The 23,869-nt window shown below is 43.5% G+C and overlaps 1 protein-coding gene across 2 annotated transcripts in view; it reads right to left on the minus strand.

The window, feature by feature from the left end:
- Positions 1-22,379: 22,379 nt before the first annotated feature.
- The window catches only part of LYN (LYN proto-oncogene, Src family tyrosine kinase), a 147,838-nt gene continuing 146,348 nt past the window's right edge, over positions 22,380-23,869 (minus strand). For both annotated transcript variants that reach the window (XM_062188483.1, XM_062188482.1), the window contains exon 13: positions 22,380-23,725. In XM_062188483.1, coding sequence (XP_062044467.1) covers positions 23,523-23,725 — 203 coding nt within the window. In that variant the 3' untranslated portion in view covers positions 22,380-23,522. The remainder of the gene's footprint in view (positions 23,726-23,869) is intronic.

The raw sequence follows: 23,869 nt of genomic DNA on the forward strand, positions 1-23,869 counted from the left end.
GACAACAAGTGATCAGGGCATCATTTGTACATTCCAGTGAAATGAAAGAAGCTGAACTTGCTTTACATAGCAGGTGGTAGTAACTAAGGTTATTCCATGAACAAGAACACTGACATTTGTGATTAATTATAATTACATTTAAATAAATAGTATTAACGGATGGGCTGACTGCATATTCCTTTTCATGTATGAATTCCATTCCTTCACGAATGAATGCCTTTAACGTTCCTGAATATCTCTTTCCTTGGCTTACTGTGACTATGCCTTTTGTGATTCTGGGGTGGACATTCTTTTTTCCATGATGATCCAGAAAAAAGTTCCATCTTTCCTAGTTTGATTTTAATATTCTGTGCTTTGTTAGTCAGTTCCATAGAACTGATTTGGCTAAAGCATAGTAGGGCACTCCCTCTATGACTTGATTGCCTTTGCTAACTTACCTGTTCTCATCCCCTTTTAACTCTTCTATTTTTAATTTTTTAAAAACCTTTCACAAGCACTGGCACTGTGGTGTAGTGGGTAAAGCCACTGCCTGCAGTGCCAGCATCCCATATGGGTGCCATTTCAAGTCCCAGCTGCTGCACTTCTGATCCAGCTCTCTGCTATGGCCTGGGAAAGCAGTAGAAGATAGCCCAAGTCTTTGGGCCCCTGCACCCACGTAGGAAACCTGGAAGAAGCTCCAGGCTCCTGGCTTCGGATTAGCCCAGCTCTGGCCATTGGGGCCATTTGGGAGTGAACCAGCAGATGGAAGACCTCTTTTTCCCTCTCTCTCTCTGCCTCTGCCTCTCTGTAACTCTGCCTTTCAAATAAATAAATAAATCTTTTTAAAAAAAAAAAGTTCCCAGGGCAGGCATTTAACTTAGTTGCTAAAACATCCATGGCTCACATTGGTATGCCTGGGTTTGATTCCTGGCTCTCGCTCCTAACTCCAGCTTCCTGTCAGTGCTGCCCTGGAGAGACAGTGGTGATGGCTCAATTAATGGGGTTCCTGCACCCATGTGGGAGACCTTTACTGGCTCCTGGCTTTGGCCCACAGGTGTTGCAGGCATTTGGGGAGTGAACCAGGAAGTGGGAGCTGTCTCACTCTCTCTTAAATTAAAATAAATAAATAAATAAATAAAGCTTTTTAAAGCCCCTTTTCTTTTCATTCTTGTGTCAGCTATTGCTTTCTCCAAAAAAAGTTTATTGTCTATTTTCCATATTTGATGAGAACATGGATACAAATCACTTTACACAGTAGGTGACATAGAATGTGGGTGGACAAGAAGTTGATTTTTAGGAATTTCCCTGGGGAGATGAAAAGCAAAGAGCCAAACTTCTTGCTTTCTGTTCTCTATTGACTCTCAGAGGAAGATTCAGTTCTAAGATTGAACCATCAAGTTTTGCAGGGGCCCTTTCTCGATGCCATGGTGTGGTTCCTGCATCCTGTTGGGCTGCACTCAACTCAGTCCAGAGCCAGTTAGCTCATTGGCAGAGGCCAGGGCGGAGCCCTGCCTGTGGGGCCTCTCCCTGGCTGCGGCTAGCTTCTGACCCCCTCAGTGGTCTCCTGCAGGCGACTTCATTCTCTTCTCTTATGCCTCCTCAGCACCACCTCGTGAACTCAGACCTGCAGAGGATTTTCTTCCCATTCACTTTTGCCAGGGTAAATCTTTTATAAAGAGCAACTGAAATGGACATGCAATTTGGGGACAGAAAACAAACCAATTTGTGTGCCATGGTTTTCTTCCTGCTCCAATCTGACATGCACTGCACCCAGCCTTACCTTGGCTCTCAGGCCTCTTTCCACCATTGCAGAATGCTTGTCAGTGTTTCCTCTTCCCCACTACAGCCTCTTCTTCCACTCCTCCTACCTGGCTCGATCACTGAATCTGCCCCCTGGCCCCTCTGTGCCCCCCACACACCTGGGCCTTCTCACCTGCGGTGCAGCAAGCCAATCACTCCTGTCAGGGGATGGAGGACAGTGTGTGTTTATTTGCAAAGCAGAGAGCAAGGAGCCAGGCAGCTATGGCTTAGTTTCATGATTCTTTGAGGAGTTGAGGGTAAAGGGTCTTCTGGATTGACGTTGGGGCTGAGAGGTGGGTGTTCAGCTCGTGTGCAGGGCTCTGGCTGGTCTGCAGTGTACATGCCTTCCTGTAGGTGGGCAGCACTGCCATGTTCTGTCAGGAATTGTGATGATGGCAAAGAAGGCTCCAGCTTTCTTTATACTCAGGCACTGGAGTTCCTGGAAAAACCCTCAAGATGAGGTTGAACACCAAGACATAAATGACCTTGTGTGAGTCGAGATCTGGGACCCTGTGGGACCAACAGCACCACTCCCTCCATTTAGTGCATTAATTTTAGTAAGAGGTTGATTTGCAAACACAGTAGCAGGGCAAAGAAACGTTAAGCTAAGCAAAGGAGAGCAGAGACTGTGGGAGGCCAGGGCCTGCTAGTATATAGTTTCTACATCAAACATACTATGCAGGGGCTCCGTTTCATCTGCGAGGGAGATCTTTGAAAGAGTGAAGTGGAGATCACTCAAATTTTGCTGTAATAATCTCAGGAGTTTCCTAGTTACTCCCTTCTGGCAAATATGCACCTACAGCACATGGTGAAGGCTCATTCCTGACCTTGAAAAGTAGTCAGCTGCCAACAGGACTGGAGGGCTTTTGCAGCCACAAAAGTAGTGTTACCAGGGTCTTGATGGCTGCTGAGGGCAACAGGAACACAGGAAGAAACTTGCCAGCCCACGAGGTCTTTCATCCTCTAAAAACAAACCAAAAGTCCTTGTGCCATCTGATTCCATTCCTGTAAAATTTTACACAGGCAAAATCTTGGTGACAGAGTGGATGAGCCATGGCTTGGGGCAGGGGTGGGGGACAGAGGGTGCAGAGGAACAAGAGGGGACATTTGGAGCTGAAGGAAATGCTCTACATCTTCAGGACGGTTGATGTTACACATGACAACATAGACATGTCAAAACTCCTCCGATAGGACATTGACTGTTATGCTTCAAAAGCTTGCATTGTACAGGAAACAATGCAAGATGTGCTCCTGTGCAAACAGCAGGAGAGCAAACTGAACTGGCTGCCCCAGTCATTCCTCCCCACATTGCCCAAGTCTTTCTTGGGGAGCTCTGTGCTCAATTGGATGTTGAAGGAAGAGAAGGAATCTACCCAAGGGAGTCAATTACTTTCTCTCTCTCTCTCTCTCTCTCTCTCTCTCTCTCTCTCTCTCTCTGCATCTCTTGCTCTTCTTGAGGTTCCAAGGGCTCTGTGGAGGGTGACAACTCATTATAATAAATTGTAATAAGGAAATACATCTGGAATCAAGTTCATGCACCCCCGGATCTGCCCAAGAACCATGGGGAATTGCACTGAAAGCCCCAATTCCAGTCCCCACTTCCTTCTGAGCAGGGTCCCGGGGTGTTCCTTTCCCCTTTACTGTTTGGCTGGGCTACTGGACAGGCTTCCTCCCCTGCTCCTTCCCCCAGCGCCCTGGTAGGCAGCAGTGGTGGCCTTGGACCAGCCCTCAGGACCTCGTTCCCCTCCCCACCCACCCCCACTTTTTGAGAACACTCTAGTTCTTCATCAGGTCCCAGACTTCACTTACAGCACAAAGCAGCTTTATATGTTTTTATTAATCCCAGAGATTCAGGACTGGTATAAAATTTACTAGAGCAAATTTAAATAATTACACAATTTAATTCAACTTTGAAGAGATTCCAGAGAGGGGATTTTTTTTTCCTTTGAAAATTTAATAAAATGTCCCCCTCAACCCCAGTCATTGGTCTTCCTGGGCTGTGGGTGGGTATGTGTTTGCACCTGTATCCAAGACCCCTGCAGACCTCGAGCTACAGATCTCGCCTACCCATGGCACAGAAAGTCATTGCGATCTTTAAGAAGTTTTAAATCTACCCAATTCTTAAGGGACATCTTCATACTGTCAATCATAGATTAAAAAATTTTCAGTATCAGGTGATAATTTCTGAAGTTAATTATGCTACAAATACCAAAATAGTGAGGAGTTGCATTAAAACTGAAAACCTAACTCAATCAAGGAAATGTTTTTATTGTTTATAATTTTTATTCATTTTAAATCAGCTTAGAAGTTGGTTTATGAAAGGATATAATCATCATCATAATGTGTCTTTTCATCGATGTCCTTATGAAAGGACATTTCTCAGAGGAATTCTGCTAAATCTATCATCCCTTTCGACACGGACAGTCTTTGTCACTCCACCTCTTGAATAAAAAAATAAGTGACACTCACATGGATAACTAGGGTGAGGTCTCCTCCCGCTTATTCTATATACCAAGTGCATAGGAAATTGGGGAAACTGCATTTTTGCCATTTATATTACAGGCAAACTGCTACATTGATTACTTGCAATTGGAGGGTGCCAGTTATTTCAGCTGGGTTTATTTTTCTTTATGACACATTTAAAATATTATTCAGGTTCAAAAAACAATATATATTAGTCAATCATTTTATTTTTTTCACTTGAGACATTTTAGGCTTTAATTGATTACATTTTTCTCTTTTATTGTTTATTCTTAATAAAGATAAAACTTTATGAATAAGGATATTATAATAAGCACAGGCTTATTAAGAAAGGGAATTTTATATTAAGCATTGGATTAAAGTTAAATAGTAATATTAACTTTAAAAAAAGCAGTTATGTCAGAGCTTTATAGTTTCTAGAACTGACACTTGGAATTGAGATCTACTATGTGATGATACTGAAGTTATTTAATGACTTTTTAAAAGTGACTATATTATTACATTCTTTGTGTTTCTGATAAAATCTCTTTCATTTACATTATTGTTTAAATTAAAAATTGTTTTATTAAAAAGTCCTATTTGAAAGGCACAGAGTTAGAGAGAGACAGAAATGGAGATCATCCCCAAACGCCCACAACATCCAAACTTGGGTCAGGCCAATGCCAGGAGCCCAGAACTCAGTCTGGGACTCCCACATGGATGGCAGGGACTCCAGTACTTGAGTCATTATCTGCTGCCTCCCAAGGTGCATATTAGCAGGAAGCTGGAATCAGAGCAGAGCTGGGACTCAATCCCAGGTACTCTGATATGGGATGCAGGTGTTCCAACTGGAGGCAACTGCTGAGCTAAATGCCCAGTCTTAGAGGCCTTTTTTTTTTTTCCCCTTTTTACTGTGCAACCCTTGTTATATATTTTTCTAACATAATATCTGGTAATTTTATTTTTCTAATATAATAGCTGGTTATATTATTTTCCTACCCATAGTTTTTCTTTGTTTTAGCCACTGCACTTTTTTTTATCTTAATCTTTTTGCACTGCAAGTGTTTCTTGTGAGATGCTTCACATCTTCATATTGAAGCAGACTGAGTTTGGATTGAGCTTTTGAAGTAGATATTTTGTAAACAAATTCTACGATGGAGTTCCCAATTAAGCCAGGTCATTTAAATTTGATACTCAGAAGTCATTTGACATCAGGAGTACCTTCTGTACCTTGTGTTTACTTTCATGTTTCTGATTCATTGCTCTTTTGGTTCATTTACACGATGGAACACCAGATGGCGCTGCTCCTCAACCGACGGGAGGTAACTACCAAGAGCTTTTAAAGACTGTATCATGGGTTGGTTTATTATTTGGGGTTTTCCAAAAGTGGGAGAAAAATTCCCTCTACTTTTTGTGCTTAATGAAGATTTAACTTCATGAATAACATCTACAATTAAAACAAGCACAGCCTTATTACATAAGATAAAAGTAGATGACAGCATGGTGACTCCCATCTGTGTCTTTTCTGGTCCCAAGAACAGATTCATGAACTTGTTTACTTTGTTGTTGGTAATGGGTTTGATTTCATTAGAACACTTTAGAATTACAGAAAAATTGCTAAAGTAGCACAAAGTTGCATATAATTTCCCCTACTGTAAACATCTTACATTATTTTAGTACATTTGTCACAACTAATGAACTCATGTTTGTACTTTATTCTCTTTTAAAAAATATTTATTTATTTATTTGAAAGTCAGAGTAACACAGAGAGAGAAGGAGAGGCAGAGAGAGAGAAAGGTCTTCCATCTGCTGGTTCACTCCCCAGTTGGCCACAATGGCTGGAGCTGTGCTGATCTGAAGCCAGGTACCAGGAGCTTTTTCTGAGTCTCCCACACAGGTGCAGGGGCCCAAGGACTTGGGCCATCTTCTACTGCTTTCCCAGGCCATAGCAGAAAGCTGGATCAGAAGTGGAGCAGCTGGCACAGCAGGCGATGGCTTTACCAGCTATGCCACAGTTCCGGGCCCTGTACTTTATTCTTAACAAATGTCCACACTTAATATTTTCTTAGTTTTTACCAGATGTCTTGTTTCTATCCCAGGATCCTTCCAGAATACCACTAAATGTATATATATCTATTTTTTTAATTAATTAATTAATTAATTATTTAAGAGCATGCTCCCATTTGCTGCCTCACTCCCCAAATGTCCATAATGGCTTAGACCAGGCTGGGCTTATGTTGGAAGGCAGGAACTCAATCCAGGTTTCCCACATAGGTAGCAGGAACTCATTTATTTGAGCCATCTCCCAGGGTGCTCATTAACAGGACAGGAGGCAGGAGCCAGAGTCAGCTATGGCACCCAGTCAGCATTCCATTGAAGTCACGTCTCCTTGCATCTCTCCTGGCTGTAGCAATTTCTCAGACTTGCTTTGTTTTTGGTGACCTTCATGGTTGTGAGAGGTATTGGTTGCTTCTTCATTGGCATTTTTTCACTTTCATTTTATGATTGGCATGAGGTTAAGGGCTTATGGGATGAAGATCACAGAGACACCATGCTGTTCCATCACATCCTATCAAGCATACATGGGATCACCATAGCTGTTCATGGTTGAGGTTGACTTTGACCACCAGGCTGAGGAAGTGTGTATCGGGTTTCTACACTGTGCAGCCACTTCTCCCCTTTCCACTTTGTACCCTTTGGAAGGAGATGTACGTGAATACTTGCAGTGGGGAGTTAGGCCTCACCTCCTTGAAGTTGGAGGATCTACATCAATTACTTGGAATTAGGAGAAAGCTTTCCCTTCTCCCTCACACTCTGGGTTATAATCCAATGCCATTTTCTTTAGTTTGTTATCTGAATTTTTCCAGCTTTCATCACTGGGAGCACTTTCTCTTGGCTCCTGCATCCCTTTGATTTAACTGTGTCATTGTGAATTTTTTTTTAAAGATTTATTTATTTATTTGAAAGAGAAAGAGAGGGAGAGATAGAGAGACAGACGGGTTTTCCATTGCCTGGTTCACTGCCCAAACAGCAACAATGGCGATGCCTGGGCTGGGCCGAAGCCAAGAGGCAGGAGCTTCCACTGTGTCTTCCACATGGATTCAGGGGCCCAAGCGCTTGGGCCATCTCCTGCTACCATATTAGGTGCTTTAACAGGAAGCTGGATCAGAAGTGGCATAGCTAAGACTTGAAGGTATATCTTAACTCACAATGCCGGCCCCACTGTGGATTTTTAAAAGCAATTTGTTTACTTTTTTTTTTATTTTGCTCAGTCTACAAATAGGATTCAGCCAGATTATTATGTGGAGATATGTCTTTTACATTATTAAAGTAATATATAATAATTAGAATTGAAAGATACATGAAAGTAGAAAGAAAAAAAAGTCCATTCAATCTGTATTATTATTCCAGTGTGATTTCATGAAGTGTTCTATTTTTATTTTTTCACTTTTATTATTTTGCATTTTTCTTTAAAATAGATCTAATCATTCTTTAAATACTTACATATTCTGATTATTTCTACTGAATAATAAATATATTGTGGACATTTCCCCACTTTCTTACACATATATAACAACATTCTACATAGTTCAATAACCTTTTCTTTACAGTTGGCTAAAACTGACACATAAATATCTTGGGTGTACTGCAGAATTCTGGGTACAGAATGATGACTGAATGTTTTAACCAATTAGAGAGTTTCAATATTTTTTAATTATAAATAGTGAAGCAACGAATCCATTTGGACCTAAAGGTTATTATGCAGTTGAGCACTATTTCACATGTTAAAGATTTCTAGGTGCCAGCGCTGTAGCGTAGTAGGTTAAACCTCTGCCTGTGGCGCCAGCATCCCTTATGGGCACTGGTTCCTGCCCTGGCTGCTCCTCTTCTGATCTAGCTCTCTGCTATGGCCTGGAAAAGCAGTGGAAGATGGCCCAAGTCCTTGGGCCCCTGCACCCACATGGGAGACCCAGAAGAAGCTTCTGACTCCTGGCTTCAGATCAGCCCAGCTCCAGCCATTGCAGCCATTTGGAGAGTGAACCATCAGATGGAAAACTTTTCTCTCTGTCGCTCCCTCTCTCTGTAACTCTGCCTCTCAAATAAATAAATAAAATCTTTAAGAAAAATTAAAAGATTTTCAGAGGTGGATCAGGGTTCAGTAACAGCATCAATATTTTTAGAGCTCTTGATTTGGTATGAGGCTAACCCACAAAAAGAAAGGGAAAAATTTGTCCGGACTATGCAAATAGCCAAAGGTCATGGACTAAGAGCCAAACCAGCTGACAAAAGGGAAATTAAGACTGTTCCTGGCAAAAGGGAGCCTCGTTTGGAGCTGGGGTGTTGCCCTTCATAGCACACATGGTCACTGCTGTGCGGAGAGTCAGATCTGTGTGCCAGGAGATGGGACTGAGGCGCAGTAGATTAAGCAGACACTTCTGATGCCCAACATCCCTTATTGGAACACCGCTGTGCATCCTGGCGTCTCCACTTCCAGTCCAGATTCCTGCTAATGATCAGGGAAAGGCAGCAGATAACGGCCCAAATACTTGGGCTGCTGCCACCCAAGTGAGAGACCCAGATGGAATTCCTGGCTCCTGGCTTCAGCCTGACCCAGCCGTGGCTGTTGTGGCCATTTGAGAAGTGAACCCACAGATGTACGATCTCTATATCTTTCTCTCTCTCTATCTCTTTATCATTCTGCCTTAAAAATAAACAAATAAGTCTTGTAGGGGAGAGGGGGAAGAAAAGAAATGTGTGCTACTGTTTTAATTCAACTTAGTTCAGAAAAAGCCAGGAGAGGATAATTCAAACCCTGTTCCATGCTGGAAACATTACCCTTTCAAGCGCTCAGTTAAGAGGCAGAGCCATGGGAGGCTGAATTTGGTTCTTCCCTGAGAATTCACCTTTCACCCTCAGCTCTCCACTGAGTTCTATTCCTGTGCCATCCCAATTGTGCATCACAGAGTTAACACCAGAGTCCAGATTCCAGACTCCTCCACTTGAAAGGAACTGAAGTATTCGAGGAATGAAGACAGATTTCTTTCTGACTTTTTAAAAATTATTTGCCTTTCAAGGGAGAGAGGTCCTATCCTTATTTTGCGTTCCTTGGAGTACTAACATCAGGGTTTCTTTTTGGAGTTTTACATTCAGATTTCAAACTTCAGGTGGGGATGTGCCTTTAGCTTAGTGGTGATGAGGCCAGTTAAGGTACCCACATCCCATATCCGAGTGCCTGGTTCAAGTCCTGGCTATGGCTCCTGACTCCACCTTCCTGCTAATGCAGACCCTGGGATGGCTCAAGTAGTTGGATTCCTGCCAGCCATTTGGGAGACCTGGATTAAATTCCTATTATTTTTTGGACGTTTATTTTGTAACCTGCAACTGGTTCACACCCCAAATTGCGCCAAAAGTTGGACCTGAGTCAATCCAAAGTCAAGATCCAGGAGCTTCTTCTGGGTCTCCCGTGTGGGTACAGGAGTCCAAGCACTTGGACCATCTTCCACTGCTTTCTCAAGCACATTAGTAGGGAGCTGGATCAGAAGTGGAGCAGCCAAGACTCAAACCACTGTTCATATGGAATGCCAGGACTGCAGGTAGTGGTTTTACCCACTATGCCACAGTGCATGGCCCCAGAATGTCCCTTGTTCCTTCTATACATAAATTGTGGGGGGTTTATGTTATGAAAGGGTGTTCAATCTTACCAAATGCGTTCTCTGAACCTATTGAGATGATCGTAAGGTTTTTGTTATTTATTCTATTGATATGATTTATGATGTTTATTGATTTGCAAATGTTAAACCACCCTTGCATTTCTGGGATAAATACCACTTGATTGTGATGTATGATCTTTTTGGATTCAATTTGCTAGTATTTTGTTGATAATCTTTTCATCTCTGTTCATTAAAGGTATTGGTCTGTAGTTTTCTTTTCGTGTTGTGTCTTTGGTTTTGGTGTCAAAATAAGCTGGCCTCATAAAAACAGTTTGGCAGAGTTCCATCGTGTTCCATATTTTAGAGTAGTTTGATGAATATTGGAGTTACTTCCTCTTTGAATGTTTTCTAGAATTCAGTAGTAAAGCCATCAGGTCCCAGGCTTTTCCTTGATGGAAGACTTTTTTTTTAAAGAATTATTTTATTTATTTGAAAGACAGAGTTACAGAGAGAGGTAGAGCCAGAGAGAAAGAGGTCTTCCATCCACTGGTTCACTCCCCAAATGACTACAACAGCCAGAGCTGAGCTGATCCAAAGCCAGGAGCCAGGATCTTCTACCGGGTCTCCCACATGGGTGCAGGGGCCCAAGGACTTGGACTATCTTCTACTGCTTTCCCAGGCCATAGCAGAGAGCTGGATCAGAAGTGGAGCAGCTGGGACTTGAACCAGCACCCATATGGGATGCCGGCGCTGCAGGCCAGGGCTTTTAAGTCACTGCACTAGAGCACCGTCCTATGAAGACTTTTGATTACTTCTCTTTGCTTGTTGTGAGTCTGTTTAAGTTGTCTATATCTTCTTGATTTAATCTTGCTGGGTTATATGAATCCAGGAATTTGTCCATTTCTTCGAAGTTTTCCAGTTTATTAGCATATAGTTTGTAGTTTCTTATGATTCTTTCTATTTCAATGGTGTCACTTGTAATATCTCCTTTTATATCTCCAATTTTATTTATTTGAATTTTTTTTCTCTCGTATTCCTTGTTATCCTGGCTTGAGGTTTATTTATCTTTCCAAAAAAACCAACTTTTTGTTTTGTTGATTTTTTTTCGTTTCAATTCCATTTATTTCTTCTTTGATCCTTATTATTTCTTGTGTTTTCCTGATTTTGGGTTTGATTTGTTCTTGTTTTTCCAAGTCTTCAAAATGCATCATTAGATCTTTAATTTGAGCCATTTCTCTTTCAAAAATGTAAGCACTTAATGCTATAATCTTCCCTGTTATTAATATTATTTTTGCTGTATCCCACAGGTTTTGATGCATTTTCATTTATTTCAATAAAGTTTTTTATTTCCTTTTTAATTTCTTCAATGACCCATTGATCATTCAGTATTATGTTGTTTAATTTCCAAGTACCTATGAGTATTCTATTGTTCTTCTTGCTGATCTCTAGTTTTATTATTTTATGGTTTGAGAAGATACATGGCATGATTTCAGTCTTTAAATTTGCTGAGACTTAATTTATGGCCCAATATGTGGTCTAGCCTGGAAAATGTTTCCATGTGCTGATGAGAAGAATGAGTGTTCTGTAGCTGTTGGGTAAAATGTCCTATAAATGTCTGTTAGGTCCATTTCCTCCATAGTATGTTTCAACTCCAGTATATCTTTATGAATTTTTTTGTCTGGATGATCTGTCCATTGATGAGAGTGGGGTGTTAAGGTCACCCACTATTACTGTTCTGGAGTCTGTCTTTCCCTTTAGGTCTCAAAGCATTTGACGTGTATATGTGTGTGTGTGTGTATGTGGTCTTGTGTTAGGTACATATATATTTATGACTATTATGTCTTTTTGCTAAATTGAACCTTTTATCAAAATATAGTGTCCTTTGTTATGTGGGGGAGGCTGACTCTAGAGAGGTCTAGAGGAAACTTCCTGAGCCTGCCTCGAATTTGAAAACCTGTCTTTAAGTTTCAAATCCCTGGTAGCAAACACCCCAGCCCCAGGGCGCTTCTGTCTCAGGATCATTAAGGTGGTATAACAGGAGTGGCTAAGACCCTTTTGCATCACATCACCCCACCCCTTGCCCGCATCCACTCATCCACTCTGTACCATCCCCTCTGTACCTCAGCTATATATACACCTCCCTTTTACAATAAAGTGAGACCCTGCCTCGACTGGGCTCCACACCACGCCTGACTGTCCCCCGGGTTTGGGGAAGGCTGAGTGGCGGGTGGCGCACTTCCCCTCCTCGGTCAAGGCAAGCTGCGGGCAGCCTGCCTAATTCTCCGGCGGTGGCGAGGAACAGTCACCACATTGTTATCTCTTTTTATAGTTTTTGATTTAAAGTCTGCTTCATCTGATATCAGGATAGCTATGCTTGCTCACTTTTGGTTTCCAATTTGCCTGGGTATATCCTTTTCCAACCCTTCACTTCCAGTCTGTGTATATCTTCGTTTGTGAAGTGAGTTTCTTGTAGGCAGCATATAATGGGGTTGTGTTTTTTTTCATCCATTTATCCAGCCTAAGTCTTTTGGTTGGTGAATTTAATCCAGTCATTCCAGGATAGGACTGATACATAAGAACTAAGACCTGTCGTTTTGTTGATTGGATAATGATTCTACCTGCTCTGTCAGTGAATTTGGTGGAGACATGTGTTTTCATGATGTTTACTTCTAATGAAGGATGCCCTTCAGAATTTCTTATAAGGCTAGTCTGGTGGTGGTGAATCCTCTCAGTTTTTGCTTATCTGGAAAATACTTTATTTCTTCTTAACTTTTAAATGATAGCTTTGCTGGATATAATATTATTGGTTGGAATTTTTTTTTCTTTTAAAGACCTTGAATATTTCATATCATCCCACTCTCTTCTGTCCTGTAGTGTTTCCAGTGAGAAGTTTAATGTTAATCTAATCAGTTTTCCCTTATATGTAACTTGACACTATCTTTATGATTCTCTCCTTGTATTTAACTTTTGACAATTTAACAACAATATGCCTTGGAGAAAACCGTTTTTGGTTGAGCCTGATTGGGGTTCCTTGAGCTTCTTGTATCTGTATGTCCATGTTTTTTCAAGATCTGGGAAATTTTCACCTATTATTTCATTTTGCAGGCCTCAATGCCTTTTTCCTTTTCTTCTCCTTCAGGAATACCTATAAGAAGAACATTTGGTCATTTAATGGTATCCCGTATTTCATTCTTTTAAATTCTTCATCATTCTTTTTAATGCTTTTCTCTTTATTTTTGCCTGATTGGGTTGTTTCAAATTTTTTGCCCTCAAAGTCAGAAACTCTGTCTTCCACTTGGTGTATTCTGCTGTTAAAACTGTCAATTGAACTTTTTATTTCACTGGGTAGATTCCAGATGAAAATTTCTTCTTCAAAATTTCTATTTGGTTCTTCTTAGTGAGTTTGTAATATTCATGTCATATTGTAATATGTAATATGTAATATTCATGTCATTCATTGATTTCCTCATTTCTTTCATCTGTATACCTATATTCTCATTGAATTTCCTTACAACCATTATTTTGAATTCTGTATATATCATTTCATAGATTTTCTTCAGTTCAGGATCTAATTCTGGAGGAGTATTGCATTCTTTGGAGATGTCATGCTACCCTGCTTCTTCATGTCTCCTGTGTCCCTACATTGATGTCTGTCCATCTGGTATATCCATCCGTTCTTCTTTATAGAGTAGGTTTTGTTGTGAAAGAGTGTATGGTTTAGCTGGAACACAGAGTATCACTTGGCTTGTTGCTTTGGCTTTGGTTCTAGGTGAGTCCGGGAGTGTAGACTCTGAGTCATTTCTTCTGTCTTAATCAACATCAGCTATGACACAGTGGACTAGTCTGCTGCAGTTCCTAGGGATGGAAATAAATGACTTTGAAATAAATAAGCGTGGTTATGTTTGGTCTATAGAGTTCAGTGTCAGTCTAATCTGGTGAACTTGATAGCCAGGGCCTTACTCTTGATGCTGAGACATGGATGGCTTCCCCCTTGTCCCACTGGCAAGTCTGAGTGATGCTGGGGTTTGTGGCACCAATTGCAGAGGCTCTAAGACTGTATGATACAGATGGATCCTTCCTCATGTCTGCTAGGAGAGTCCAACTGGTGCTGGGGCTTATAATATCAACAATGTTAGTCCTAGGGTTCAGGGATATGAGCAGAACCCTGTTGAAGTCCTATGGGGTGACTGCAAGGTATATAAGAGATTTTACTCTGCAAAGGTATGAGTCCAGAGAGGTGGAATAGAGGTACTTTCTTCCCTATGTCCACCTGGTAGATTCCAGTGGCACTGAGAAAAATAGAATGGACTATTACTGTCCTAGTGTTGCAGGATATAGTGGGGCCATTACCCAGATCTCCCAGTATGGGAACGGACTATAATGGGTTGTTTCTGGTGTTAACCCCCAGAAGCTAAGGTGAATCCTCCTTACTCACATAGGGAATGTGAGTGTAGCTCTGGGGCTAATGCCCAAAAACTCCCACAGGATGCAGGGGATCTGTCCTTTGCTCCACACATTGCCCTGACTCTGACTATGATGCTGGGAGCAAATCAGAGACACACTGCATGACTTTCCACTGCAGGGATGGTGCTCTGCGGGAGTGGGGAAGGAAAGGGAAGAAAGTCGGCTTCCCTGCTGGACCCCATCAGCTCTCTAGGATGAAATAAATGTCAGTGGGTGACTGTGGATTTCCCTCTCACTGAAACTGCAAGCGGCGGGGTGTGCAGCAGTTTTTTCCTACCTTGATGGGTAAGATGGTGGCTGAAAGCCAGCAGCTGGCTGGGCCACACAGCTGGCTGCAGCAGTGTCTCTATCTTCTCTCCTCTTGTCCCATGGAGTCTTCATCATTGTTTTCCACTTCTTCACCAAAAATTTCCATCAGTCAGACCCCTAGAAACTTGGTCCTTCCTTTATTCTTTTAATACCCCAGAGCAGCTTAAGTTAGTGTAGTTAGACCCTTGGATCGTCCCAATCGTCTTTTGTTTTGAAAAAGAGTAGAGCAGGCATTTGGTGTAGTGGTTAAGATGCTGGTTGCGACGCTCATCCAGTGTCAGTGCTGGGCTCGAGTCCTGCTCTTCTTCCCATCCCAGCTTCTTGCTAACGTGCATTCTGGGGAGCAGCAGGTGATGGCTCAAGCACTTGGGTTCCTGCCACCCACATGGGAGACCTGGATGGAGTTCCAGGCTCCTGGCTTAAACCTGGCCCAGCACGGGCTGTTGTGGCATTTGAGGAATAAATCAATGGATGGTAGATCAATTTGTTTGTGTCTTGGCCTGCCAGTCTGTCTCTGGCCCCTGTTTTTCAAAATAAATACAGGATGGTTCACTCCCCAGTTGGCCGAAATGGCTGGAGCTGCACCGATCCAAAGCCAGGAGCCAGGAGCCTCCTCTGGGTCTCCCACGTGAGTGCAGGGGCCCAAGCGTTTGGGCCATCCTCTCTACTGCTTTCCCAGGCCATAGTAGAGAGCTAGATTGGAAGTGGAGCAGCCAGGACTCTGACTGGCACCCATGTGGGATATCGGCACTCCAAGCAGTGGCTTTACCCACTGCACCACAGTGCCAGCCCCTCAAATCATTTTTGTCTGCTGATAGCCCATAGCTCTGCAAGGTGGCAGAGTACATCTTAAGCAAACTGAGGCTTGGTGGTGCACGGTCTGTCCAGGCCCATGTGCTGCCTGCAGAAGGGGCCGGTAGAAGTCCCTGGGCTCTGAAATACACCCATGTGATATCAGGCTGAGCATAGGAAAATGTGGACATCCCAACTGCTCCACCCAGCCAGTGCAGTTGGATGTCCTTTGGTTGCAGTGTTAGTTCACATTCTCGATTTCCCCAGAGACTGAGGGTTATCCCATCAGTTTAAGTCCTAACCCTCAGCACCTCTAAATGTGACCATAGGAAGGTACTTCAAAATGGAATTAAAAGATAAGTTTACAAAAACTTTTCAAATCCATGCATACCTGTGTGGACTTAAATAGTGACTCTAGAGGCCTGAGTCAGCTGAGATGTTGCCCATGCTACAAAGACACCCTGCAGCTGAGTCTCAGGTCATAAGACCTTTCAACGAACGCTAACAGGGATCAGCTAAACTTCAGCCGTGGGCAAGGAGACCTCTACTGTACCTTAAGAAGGAGTGAGGTTGGTCAGGCTGAAACTAGAAGCCCCAGACTCAATCTGGGTCACCATATGGGTGGCAGGGACCCAAGTACTTGAGCAGAGGATGGAAGATCTCTCTCTATTTCTGTGTGTCTCTGCCTGTCAGAAAAAGGGAAAGTAAATACAACTTTTAAAGAAGGAGTGAACTTTCGGACTTTTGGCCACTGTGGGAAGAGTCACTGAAAGCCCCTTTGTTGTCATCCCTGTGCACGGGGATCACATTGCATGTGGCAATGAGTGGAGATGTAACGCAGGTCCTTAATCAACAGCCAAGTGTGGTAGCTATGACCAGGTGTTCTTCATGTTCAGTGAAGTTGTCTGTGATTTTCAATATAATTGATAGTCACATAGAAATCCGTATACTCTAAATCTGATTCAGTGCATGTATGCACCCTGTGAGGAAAGTATAAACCCTGCAACCAGACCTAGGCTGGTGGAACAGCCAGCTCTGGCGACCGACTTGTTTCCAAGTTTAAATCCTCGGTTTGGCTGAGTCAACTTAATTTTGATTTTTTTTTAAATGGTTTATTTATTTGAAAGGAAGAGTCACAGAGATAGAAAGAAAGGGACAGAGAGAAAGAAATCTTCCATCTGGTGGTTTACTCCCCAAATGCCACAACCATGGCTGTGCCAGGCCAAAGCCAGGAGCCTGGAAATCCATCCAGGTCTCCCAGGTGGGTGGCAAGGGCACAAGCACTCAGCCCATCCTCTGCTGTTTCCCCAGGCACATTAGTAGGGAGCTGGACTGGAAATGGAGCAGCAGGGACTTGAACCAGCACTCATATGGGATGCTGGTGTTGCATACAGTGGCTTAACCTGCTGTGCCACAACACTGGCCCCTAACTTTGATTTTTTTAATGATTTCAGTTACCATTCATATTTGGAAACAGGGCCTTCACAGAAGTAGTTAAGTTAAAATGAGATCATGTGAGTGGACTTTAGTCCAGTATTTCTGGTGTCCCTGTAAGAAGAGATTCATAGGACCAGACACAAAGAGGAGAAAGACGTTGCGAGAACACAGGGAAAAGGTGACCATCTGCTTGCCAAGGGGAGAGGGCTCAGAGAAGCCACCCCTGCTGGCACCTTGGTCTTGGACTTCCAACCTCCAGAACTGTGAGAAAGTAAGTCTCCGCTGTTTAAGCCATCCTTTGTCACGGGCCTTTGTCCCCTCAGTCCTAGCAAACCAGTGACACATTGAGGTTTAGCAAACATCTTTTGCGTTGGTTTAAATGTTTTTTAAAGATTTATTTTACTTATTTGAAAGGCAGAGTTAAAGAGAGTAAGTGAGAGACAGTGAGGGAGAGATCTTCTGTCTGATGGTTAATTCCTCAAATGGCCACAACAGCTGGGCCTGGATTAGACAGAAGCCAGAAGCCAGGAGCTTCTTCTGGGTCTCCCCTATGGGTTCAGGGGCCCAAGCTCTTGGGCTGCCCTCTGCTGCTTTCTCAGGTACATTAGCAGGAAGCTGAATTGGACATGGAACAGCCAGGACTCAAACTGGTACCCACATTGGATGCCAGCGTTGCAGGTGGCAGCTTTACCCGCTTTGCCACAGTGCTGGTCCCCAGTTTATATTCTTACACCATAAGCATTCCTAAAGCTGTGGCAGGAACCATCTTGCTGGTAAGCAGGGCCCAGCTTCCAGCGTCAGCAGGTATGTGGTGTGTCAGGCAACAGTTGAGTGCAGGCTCGGGGAAGCCCCAGATGAGAGGTGCCCATTGCAGCTGTGTGGTTTTCTTCCCAGTGTGCTGCATCAATTGCACCTTGGTGCATAAGCTCCACTCATACCTCTCTTTCACACTTGTTTTAGCTGTTCCAAGCTCTTGCACTGTATTCACAGTTCAAGTTCATGGCTTGCAGGATATTGTGTGGCTGACTCACTGCAGCAGAAATGCAGCCATAGACCGGCCTCCACTCAGAGACTCAGTATCTGTGCCCTCCTTCCCTTCCGTCTCAACAGTGACATCCTCTTTCCTCCTTTCTCCCACCACTTAAGACAATTGGCTGGGGTTAGGAAGCTCACCAGGTGCAGAGGGTTGGACACTGTGTCATGATCTCTGCCTTATGACCTTAGGATGGCAAAACTCTTCCCTGATCTGTTCCTGTTTCATCCTCTTCCTCTGTGATGTTGGCTTTGGCCTTGTTCACTTATTTTCTATACTGTGATGTTTGATATCTGGGCCCTACTGACTCTGAGGGACTGTCCCCTCCTAGGGCTTGCCAGTTCCTATGGACAGCAAACCACTCCACTGCAACCTACATTTCCCATGCAAACCAACCCATCCACAGCCAGAGAGAGAGAGAAAGAGAGAGAGAAAGTGCACTCCCACCCACTGGCTCACTCCTCAAATGCTTGGAATAGCTGTGGCTGGCAAAGGTCAAAGACAAGCTGGGCACTCAATCCAGGTCCCCGCCGAGGGTGGCAGGGACCCAACTGCTTGAGCCATCAGCTTCCTGTCAGGGTATGCATTAGCAAGAGGCTGTGATCAGCCCGTAGAGAACCTGATGGAAAGTTAAATGGCTTGGGGTGGGCATTGTAGTGCAGCAGGTTAAGCTGCTGCTCTTGGGTCACCTGCATCCCATATTGGAGTGCAGGTTCAGGTCCCAGTTAAGCTGTGCTTCTAATCCATCTTCCTGATGATGCATCCTCAAGGCAGCAAATGAAGTTCTAGTACTTGGGCCCCTGCCATCTGCCTGGCAGAACTAGATGGAGCTCCTGGCTTCAACCTGGCCCAGTTCTGCCCACTGAGGGCATTTGGGGAGTGAACCAGTGGATGGAAATCTCTCTCTCTTTCTGTCTCTGCTCTCTGTCACTCTGCCTTCCAAATAAATACATAAAATAAATAAAAAAGTTAAAGAGCTTTGACAAAAAAAAAAAAAGAGATTAGAGTGATCATTTTGAAAATAAAAACAAATTAGTTTCACCAAGAAGTTTTCAAAACATGATTGTTTTACAGAGCAAAGGTTTTCAACTGATTTCATTGCTCTCTCCCATCAGATCAAGGAACACCTGTGCTGTGGCTCCTGAGGACTCTCCATCCTTTCCAGGGCACCCTAAAGTGACCTGGCCAGGGCAGTTAAGATCTGAGGGCATGCCATCCAGTGTGAGAACTGAATGTGGTACCCCTGTGTGAACTGGCTTCTGTGTGATGAAGGAGCACCTCTCTGCACATGGGGTGCCTTATGAAGCTCCCCAGGGGCCCAGCACTGCACTCTGTAACTGTCATTGTTCCCACCCATAGCCGGTGGTCAGCTGGAACCACCAGATGTTTGCCTAGTTGAGCTGCTATGCATCAGACCCTCTCGAGGTGGGAGGTGGTACCTGGCCACAGATGCTCTTTCTTGCTGATTGTGCTGTTTCAAGGAGAAAGATAAACAGCTTGCTTCTTTGAACATGGCTGTATAGAGTGGGTTTCAAGCACACCCAATATGAGTGTGCTCCACTTGAATGGAAGACACTACTCCATAAGGACAGCTCTGGCAAATTCTTCAAGCCATCAGGGCATAGGTCCATAAGCCCTCATCCACAATTCTGAACTCCCAAACTCTGAGAGCCAAAAGATGTTTCTAGGCCTGCGCCGTGGCTTAACAGGCTAATCCTCCGCCTTGCAGCGCCGGCACACTGGGTTCTAGTCCCGGTTGGGGCACCGGAGTCTATCCCGGTTGCCCCTCTTCCAGGCCAGCTCTCTGCTATGGCCCGGGAAGGCAGTGGAGGATGGCCCAAGTCCTTGGGCCCTGCACCCGCATGGGAGACCAGGAGAAGCACCTGGCTCCTGGCTTCGGCTCAGCACGATGCGCCGGCCGCAGCGACCATTGGAGGGTGAACCAATGGCAAAAAGGAAGACCTTTCTCTCTGTTTCTCCCTCTCTCACTATCCACTCTGCCTGTCAAAAAAAAAAAAAAAAAAAAAAAAAAGATGTTTCTAGAGGCTGGCGTTGTGGCACAGCAGGTTAAGCAGATGGTTCAAGTCCTGGCTGCTCCACTTCCAATCCAGCTCACTACTAATGCACTTGGGAGGCAGTGGAAATAGCCTACATACTTGGGCCCTTATCACTCATGTGGGAGACCTAGAAGAAGCTCCTGGCTCCTAGCTTCGGTCAGGACCAGCCCTACCTGTTGCAGCCATTTGGGGGAATGAACCATCAAATGGAAGATCTCTCTATTTCAATCTGTAATTCTGATTTTCAAGTAAACAAGTCTTTATTTAAAAAAAAAAATGTTTCTAGAACTGAAGCTATTTATAGGCTATACTCAGTCCACTAGTGTGAATATGCAGGCATTTTGCTGCAAAAATGTTGTTACTTGATTAACAGCTTCTTCCTTGCTGTTCAATGAGGTTTTACCTCCAAACATTCAGTCTACTCATCGTATTAGCAAAAGCATGTTTGATGCTAAGAGAAGCAGATAAGGGATTTAGGATCTTTTGCCCAATCCTGGAAAAAGCTAATAATAAACAAAATTCACAGATAACGTTCTGCCCTAGGATATGGCACCTACTTCTGGGGTGTAGATAAGGATGGTTTTGATCCTATGAGTTCTGTGTTACCTTTACATGTTGGCCAAGCTAGATTATTTCTAACGTCTTCCCAATGAGCTAGAGATGGAAGCCAAGACTGTTGTCATCATTTCCATGTTGAAGGGAAATTATTCAAGAACACACCTTGGTCTTCTGGGGTCTCTGTGAAATTTCTGGCACGCCTACTTAAAGTACTTCACACACTCATAAAAGTAGAGAAATAAAATTAAATGGTCATGCTCTTACATATGTATCATATTAGAACTTTCTGGGATAAAATTATATTGGTCTTCATACATCTTCATGTTACCAAGTGGAGCACAAATATTATCAAAACATTTTATCCAAAAGTGTCATCTCTGAAAATTATCTAAAGGGGCAAGTTCTCTCGTATGATTTTTTCATCTGCAAATAAACTTACTTAGTGGGAATTTCCCCTCACATCTGGGTGGACTCGTAGTACCCTTGCCCACTCCTAATGTCCAGTTGAGTCACAGAAATTCTGTTGAAAAGGTATTTCATTGGTTTTATTCCACAAGGAATAACATGAAGCCAAGTCATTCATATTCCTTCCGTGGCCTTGGATGCACCTGACCTCTTTCAGCTGTGAAACAGAGCTAGCACGTCCAGCTCTTTCAGCATTGTTGTGTGAGTTAGAGATGATTTTTATAAAACGTCAAAGCATAAAAGGAGCCCTGAGCAAGGGCTGGTGTATAGATATCTTCAGGTGTCTGTAGTCACCATTTCCATCAGGCACAAGAGCAAGCCTCACTCATCCTCACTCCATCTAAAAACTTCATGTAGTCAAAACACAGGAGACAGAGAAGAGTAGCCTCTCTGAAGAAGCAGAAAATAAAGGAAAGGTGCCAGAGGAACGGTGGGAAGTGTGATCTTGCCTGAGATGCTCTCGGCAGCAGGAAACGCTCGTGAATGGCTACAGAACCTGGCAGTGAGAAGAGCTGGGGAGCCCACCTGTAGGATGAGCATTTCTTTTAATTCAGTCGAGCACCTCTGAAGCTGTTGTTTCTCACTGAACAACACTGTGGGAGTTGTGGGAGTAAGGGGAAGAATAAAGGGAAAGCAGGCACTGTAGCCAGAACTGGGAATGAGTTTATGACTAAAATTATTTCTGTGCTCTTGATCTACCCATAGTGTAAATAGGATTCCTCCTCTTATTGACCTTTGATATAGTCTTGGGACAAGACTGCCAGTGCCTATGGCACAGCAGGAAAGAGACTTGGTAAAAGGATCATAAGCTTGATTGAGAGGGAAAGTCAAAAGGAAGCCGAATTGAAGGCAGAAAACAAAAAGGAGGATAAATTTGGTAGTTTTCTAAGTTGTCTTTGGGATTATTTACACTTTCCCTCCATGTGGTATGTGGTATTATATGTGGTTCTGAAACAAGATGTGAATAGGGAGGTATATGGAGAAAACTTAACCACCGTGTACCAAGGAACCAGCTGTGCAGACATTATGTGGTGATAATATTATCTTTGTGAGTCAAGAATTTTAGAATAGTTTAGAAAGTCACACAGGAGAAGAGGTTAAAAGTGAGTGAGAAGTAAAATGTTTTAGGGCAACTGAAACCTAAGCAAAACACACAAAATGAAATTTTAATGATGCCTGTTATGTCAACTTGCAAACAAATCCTATCTGACTTCCACGAAGTCCAGGCATCCAGCTCCAATCTGAAATGCTCAAAGGATGGGGACAGAAATTGCATAGGTAAAATGGGGTAACTGTCTCTTACCCCCACCCTCAGCTGGTACTCACCTTCACATTGACACCAGTTGAAAATTAAGTTAAACACAAGTAAAACACTTGAGATGTTATTAGGACATGTGTATTAAAATAAAATCAAAAATAGAAATATTAGGTATATACACAACAGGGTAAGTGAAACGTGTTACAGCAATTTCCCATTCAAAGCTGACAGTAGAAAAATTGAGTAAACAAAATTTCTTGACTCAGCTGCCCTCATGGCTCATAGGAGCCTCTGAAGTCACCTGCTTTCTTTCATATCCTTGGGTATAAATAGTCTCCCACACATCTTAAAAAGCTAGAATAGAAAAGACCACATAGTCACAAAAATAGCCCCACAGGTAACATTTTTTACCTTCTAGAGTACAACCTAAAATTAACACTTGATCCTTAAAATAATGTTCAAATCATGTGAAGCAACAAAGGAACACTTATGTTTTAGGAGGCCTGACCAGTGTCTTCCACATGACACTGTCACAGGATGCTGTGGGACTGAAAAGGCTGGACCATCAAGAATACTTATCAAGGCGGAGCAGTTTCTGATGCTCTTCTCTCCCTGGGAGGTCTGGCTGGGCCCGGGGCAGCTGAGAACACCACATCACAGGACACATCCGCTGCATGTCCAGCAGATGCGAGCAGTGTCCACTAAAGGAAGATGTTTGCCTCAGATTTCAGAGGATGAGGGAAAAAAAAAAAAAAAAAAAACACTGAAATCTGGGAAAGACATTTTTTAAGCAACTGACTTCACTTGCAAAATCTAACTGGTTGGATTAGTCATCTTTTTTTTTAAACAAGGAAGCCAAAGCAGAAAAATTGCAAAGAAGGGTCACGCTATGCATCTGGTTATGTTCGCTTTATAAAAGAGTGTAGTTCTGCTACGACTGGGATTTATTACCACAGTCTCTGAACCTCTTGAGTCACATATCCAGTCATAACTGAGGGCCAGCATGGGAGTATTTTTGGAGTGAGCAGGTGTTGGTCTCTCCCAGAGCTCTTTCCAGATGTTGGTCACTCAGAGCAAGATGACCAGCCGAAGGGCATTGGGCATCAGTTTAAGAGGATTCTTAGTCAAAGGGGTTCTTCCTGAGAGATGAAGCCTTGGCTTTCGGGAACTTGGCCCAGCACGTGAGATAGCTGGTGCAGCCCAGGATGGCCACTTCTTCTCCGAAACGGGGCAGCAGTGCCCAAGGGATGGGCGCATCTCTATGGCTGCTGCTGGTACTGCCCTTCCGTGGCGGTGTAGAAGTCATCCAGCACGCTCTGCAAGTAGTCAAATGTGGGCCTCTCCTCCGCCTTTTCTTTCCAGCACATTTTCATGATGTCATAGAGTTCATCTGGGCAGTTCTCCATGCGGGGCATCCGGTAGCCCTGGGATAAGGCGGTCATCACGTCGGCGTTAGTTCTTCCTAAGGTTGAGAAAACAAAACCATGCCATTTAGAAGCCCAGCTGGAGGGTCCATCTCTACAGAAGTCTTTTTGCTTCTCACAGCCTGCAACCATGACTGGAGCAAGCATTACTGAGACTGCAATGGGTTCCGTGCATTCTTCTT

This window comes from Lepus europaeus, chromosome 4 (assembly GCF_033115175.1).
Source record: "Lepus europaeus isolate LE1 chromosome 4, mLepTim1.pri, whole genome shotgun sequence".
NCBI lineage: Eukaryota > Metazoa > Chordata > Mammalia > Lagomorpha > Leporidae > Lepus > Lepus europaeus.